This window comes from Entamoeba dispar, genomic scaffold (assembly GCF_000209125.1).
Source record: "Entamoeba dispar SAW760 scf_1105229459471 genomic scaffold, whole genome shotgun sequence".
Taxonomy (NCBI): domain Eukaryota; phylum Evosea; order Mastigamoebida; family Endamoebidae; genus Entamoeba; species Entamoeba dispar.
This window is the reverse complement of record NW_001853709.1, coordinates 1,348-5,521: the sequence shown is the minus strand read 5'-3', so window position 1 is coordinate 5,521 and position 4,174 is coordinate 1,348. Positions and strand designations below refer to the sequence as shown.

General features: G+C 26.4%; 3 protein-coding genes across 3 annotated transcripts in view, besides 3 other annotated features; 2 read left to right on the top strand and 1 right to left on the bottom strand.

The window, feature by feature from the left end:
• Positions 1 to 359: 359 nt before the first annotated feature.
• EDI_147310 (sorting nexin-3, putative) lies at positions 360 to 882 on the bottom strand (the record flags this gene model as incomplete). Its single annotated transcript, XM_001735864.1, has 2 exons — positions 360 to 680; positions 778 to 882. 2 exons carry the CDS (start codon positions 880 to 882, stop codon positions 360 to 362), a joined length of 426 nt encoding a protein of 141 aa, XP_001735916.1.
• A 1,126-nt stretch (positions 883 to 2,008) lies between these two features.
• Positions 2,009 to 2,093: a sequence feature (AT_rich).
• Positions 2,094 to 2,222: 129 nt separating this feature from the next.
• Positions 2,223 to 2,984, top strand: EDI_147300 (uncharacterized protein; the record flags this gene model as incomplete). The annotated part of the gene is made up of 1 exon (XM_001735863.1): positions 2,223 to 2,984. The coding sequence occupies one exon, from the start codon at positions 2,223 to 2,225 to the stop codon at positions 2,982 to 2,984; it is 762 nt and encodes a 253-aa protein (XP_001735915.1).
• A 257-nt stretch (positions 2,985 to 3,241) lies between these two features.
• Positions 3,242 to 3,314: a sequence feature (AT_rich).
• Positions 3,315 to 3,617: 303 nt separating this feature from the next.
• Positions 3,618 to 3,668: a sequence feature (AT_rich).
• A 102-nt stretch (positions 3,669 to 3,770) lies between these two features.
• The window catches only part of EDI_147190 (uncharacterized protein), a gene marked incomplete at both ends in the record, with an annotated part of 549 nt that continues 145 nt past the window's right edge, over positions 3,771 to 4,174 (top strand). The window contains one exon of the mRNA XM_001733265.1: positions 3,771 to 4,174. This exon is cut by the window's right edge and continues 145 nt beyond it. Within this exon, the coding sequence (XP_001733317.1) occupies positions 3,771 to 4,174 (404 nt within the window).

Genomic DNA, 4,174 nt, shown 5'->3' with positions numbered 1-4,174 from the left:
AGTACAAATTGATTTGTGATAGTAAAAAATACAAGAAGTAGATGGTGAACATCTAGTCATGAGAAAGTTATTTTCTTTACTTATACTACAAGAATTTGAATCAAAACAATAACTACATCCAATAGAATAATTCTTATTTTTGGTTTTGATTCAAATAATATCCTTCTTGTATTGAACATAAATATCTTCTTTGTATAATATACAATTAATGTATTTTAGAACACAAAGATTCTGTTATTAATTGGAACATAATATCTTTAAAAATCAATCTTATAAACCTTAACATTTTGATTATGTGTAAAAGTTTATAAAAAAAATATGTGTGATGAAAACCAGATAATTATTATTATTGAATTCTATTACCAACTAGTAACTTCCCAATTATCTTGTTCAAGAAAAGAAATAAACACCTTTTCAAAACGGAGCATGTTATGTGCACAGATTGCTTTGATCCATGCATCTAACTTTTTGCATCTATCATCAACAAAAGCTGGATCAAATCTTCCACGACCAAAAAGTGAAAAGATTGTATCTCCAGGAAGAGGTGGGATTGTACCGAATTTAGCCATTTTGTCTTTTTTTTCTTCAAATCGAATCTCTAATTGTCTTTTCAGTTCAACAAATTGTGAATAACGACGATACACATCCTTTGTTTTTATTTTGTATTCTTCAAATGTTGTCTATCTCAATTAATACTTCCATTAACATCATTCACTAAAACAAAAACCCTCAACTAAATGATTCAGAACCTAATTATTGTAAGAAATAAGAACAAACATCAAAATGTACTTTATAAACAGTATATTCTCCTTTGTCATCTCTTCTTAGTTGAGGGTCACTGACTGAAATATCAAGATATTCGTATTGTGCATAATTACTCATTTCAAGTTAAAAATGACTAATTTGTAGATTCTTGTGGAAATTTCCTTTCCTTTTTTGTCTTTGAAAACTTTATTTTTTTGAAAATAAATCTCTTTTATTTTTGGGTAACTATATTTAATAGTTTATTTCTTATTACACTTAAACTATTCTTTTCATCATTAAATGTTGTTTCTCAAGTTCTACTTCATATCTTCAAAAAAAAAAAAGAAAGAGATACTTTCTTTTATCATCCACTAACTAATGCACCCTAACTAGTCTTAATTCATTAGCTAATAACCTGTATCTTTAATAGAAGATTTAATTGTTGTAAATACTATAAAATTTTTCATTGTTTCATGAATGTTCCATTGTTTAAATTGTACTTCGTGTATTTATTCTGTTTGAATAATGATAATTGTTTTGAGAAAAGTCTTTATTTTGGTCTTTGTAGTAAATTCACTATTACTAAAAGAGTTTGTCAATATCAAAAGAATTACATTTAAATAATGAATGAAGGGTTTCAATTGATCTTGATGAGTTATTTTATTTTAGAGGTATTTGGCATGATTTTCTCAACAAAACAACGATTATTTAGCACAGTGTTTTAATACTCTCTAATTCTCTAAGTTATTGTGGTTAGAAATAATGATAAGTTCTTGTGTACAATATTAGTTGAGAACAAATTGAGTTGAAATGAGTGTTCCTGATTAAATCCTTCTTCAATACCCTTACTTAAATTTGAATAAGACATTGTTTTATGATAGAAAGATATTCTTTTAATAATAAACTAAACTTTCTTCTCTCTTAAATCTTGTTTAGTTCAATGTATTAATAACACACTGTCCTTTTCAATCTAATTTCTACAAATACAACAGTATATGATTTAAGTTTCACAGAACCTCTTCTAATATCCATGATTTATTGTTCTTTAGATCATCTTTGGGATACTTCAAACAATGAAAATATGAGGATGAATTTTTTATCATTACAAGCAACGTTATATTATTATTTCTTATTATAAATAGGTCTTTGTGATGATGCTGTGTGTTTAATATTAGAAGAAATTAAGTTTTGTTCTTAAACTATGTGAAAATGAGTTGATTTAACAAATACTTCAATCTGATTTTATTATAGAAATGAATGACGCTTAATTTTTTTATAATTACTATTGTTATTACAATAAAATCTAGATTTTATGAATTGAAATTATTGTTATATTATTATTATTTTAACTACTATTTCACAAAAGATAAACGTAATTCGCAAAAATCATTTATTTTTTTTTTTAATGAAAGATTCGGTTCCTCATTATCCTTGTATAAAAAGCACTGAACAAAAACTAAAACCAGAACAAAAGATAAATGCAAAACGGTGAACACCATAAAATCTCAAATAATTTAAAAAAGAAGTATGACCACCAAGAGAAAATATTTAGTTTATGGGGATTTATTATCAGTTATATCGTTTCCAAAGGAGGAATTGTTACTGTTAAACCACCAATAAGAAAAAAGGTTATTGATAAAAGAAACGAAATGAAATTAGTCTCTGTTGAAGTTGAAGGACATCTTTGGACAGAAAAAATATTTCGGGAACAGACTATAGCTCTAACTGATCGACTTCAAAATAAAGGAGCTGTTAAACGATATCTAAGCAAAGATGTTCATGATCTATTTATGAATACTCTCACACAATGGTGCAAAATAAGAGGTGCCCAAGATGGAATCATAATAAATACCAAAAAATCAAAAAATCCAACAACCAATACATATAGAAGTCGTAATGAATTTATTATCACAATTAATGTTAATGGAATAATTTACACAATAACAGATATCAAAGCAAAGTATGGAAAGTTGTTAAAAGATGTACTTGAATACTTTAATCGTTCAAAATGTCACAAATTAGTAATATCTTTGGCAACATTACCATATCAGTTACAAAATGCAATAACGACATTTGGATTGCAAGAAAAAATTGTCCAACCAAATCAAACAATTAACTCTAATTCAATAGATGGATATTTCGAGTTATTTGACCCAAATGGAAATATACTGATACCAAACTTTAAATTCTTCATACCTTTTAATATTGAAGAGATGTTACAACCATTGGTGTTCAAATAAATTTACTATAAGACTTTAAAAATCTTACTCTTCATAAAATTTCAGCAATATTTTAATTGAGTATTTAACAATATAATTTCTTTCAGTAACTTATTTAAATAAATATCATAGAGAATAATCAAAATAAATAATACTATTTTCTGTATTTATACAATTGTTTGATTGTAATCTCTTAACATGAAGACATTAATAATTAATACTAAAATCAAATATCTCAATGAATAAGAATAGAAATTCGTTTTAATAACTTTCTTATGAAAAAATTTTAAGATTTTTAATAAAACATTTTAATAACAAGAATTTGGAATATATAACAAATAATAAAAAAATGAACAAAAAACTAGAATGTTTTAGTCATGATTGCAATTACTTTACTTCTTATTTCATTTGTTGTGGCTGTTCCTAATCCAGCAGCAGTTAACTGTTTACGGGTTGGAATGAAATCAAACACTCTTCACACCAAACAAGGAAATATGTCTGTTTGTGAAACAGATGATGGACAATTTATTGATGCATGGAAGTTATTAAGAACAACACGATTTAAACAAGGAGGAATTAAATTAGAGTTTTTGAGTGTTGACAAAGAAGGAAATCTTGTTAAAGGAGAAGAAGTCACAATGAATAACATTATTCATAAAAATAAGTAAATTAATTTTACTTATTAAGTTTTATTAAGTTTTTAATCCTTGCATTTATAATAACAAATATTTCATCAGTGAGTTTTTCAAATACTTACACTGTAGAAATAATGATAGGACAAACCTCATGAGGACTGAAAAATAACAAATGTCGTGTTCTTCAAACACTCTCGGAATAAGTTCTTTTGTGCTTTTTAAGAACCTTAGTGGAATGCAAAAGATTGAAGACCAAGAAAGAGAAAGGACTGAGTATGAAAAGAATCATCCCATTAAGATTCCAGAAAATGAGAAAGAGTTTATCGAAGAGTATGACAATCTCATCACAGAGATTGATACCCAAAGAAAGAAGAATCAAGAATGTCTTGGACAAGAATGGAAATACTACGAAGTACTTAAAAGAATCACTGAAACATATGAGTTGGTTATCAAAAAAAGAGAGAACCAAGCTATCGAAACAGGAAAACTAAAGAACCAAATAATAGATAGAATGATCAACATTAAAGAGAAGAAACTCAGAGAAGTAGTTACAAACGAAAACACTCAAACCAAAAC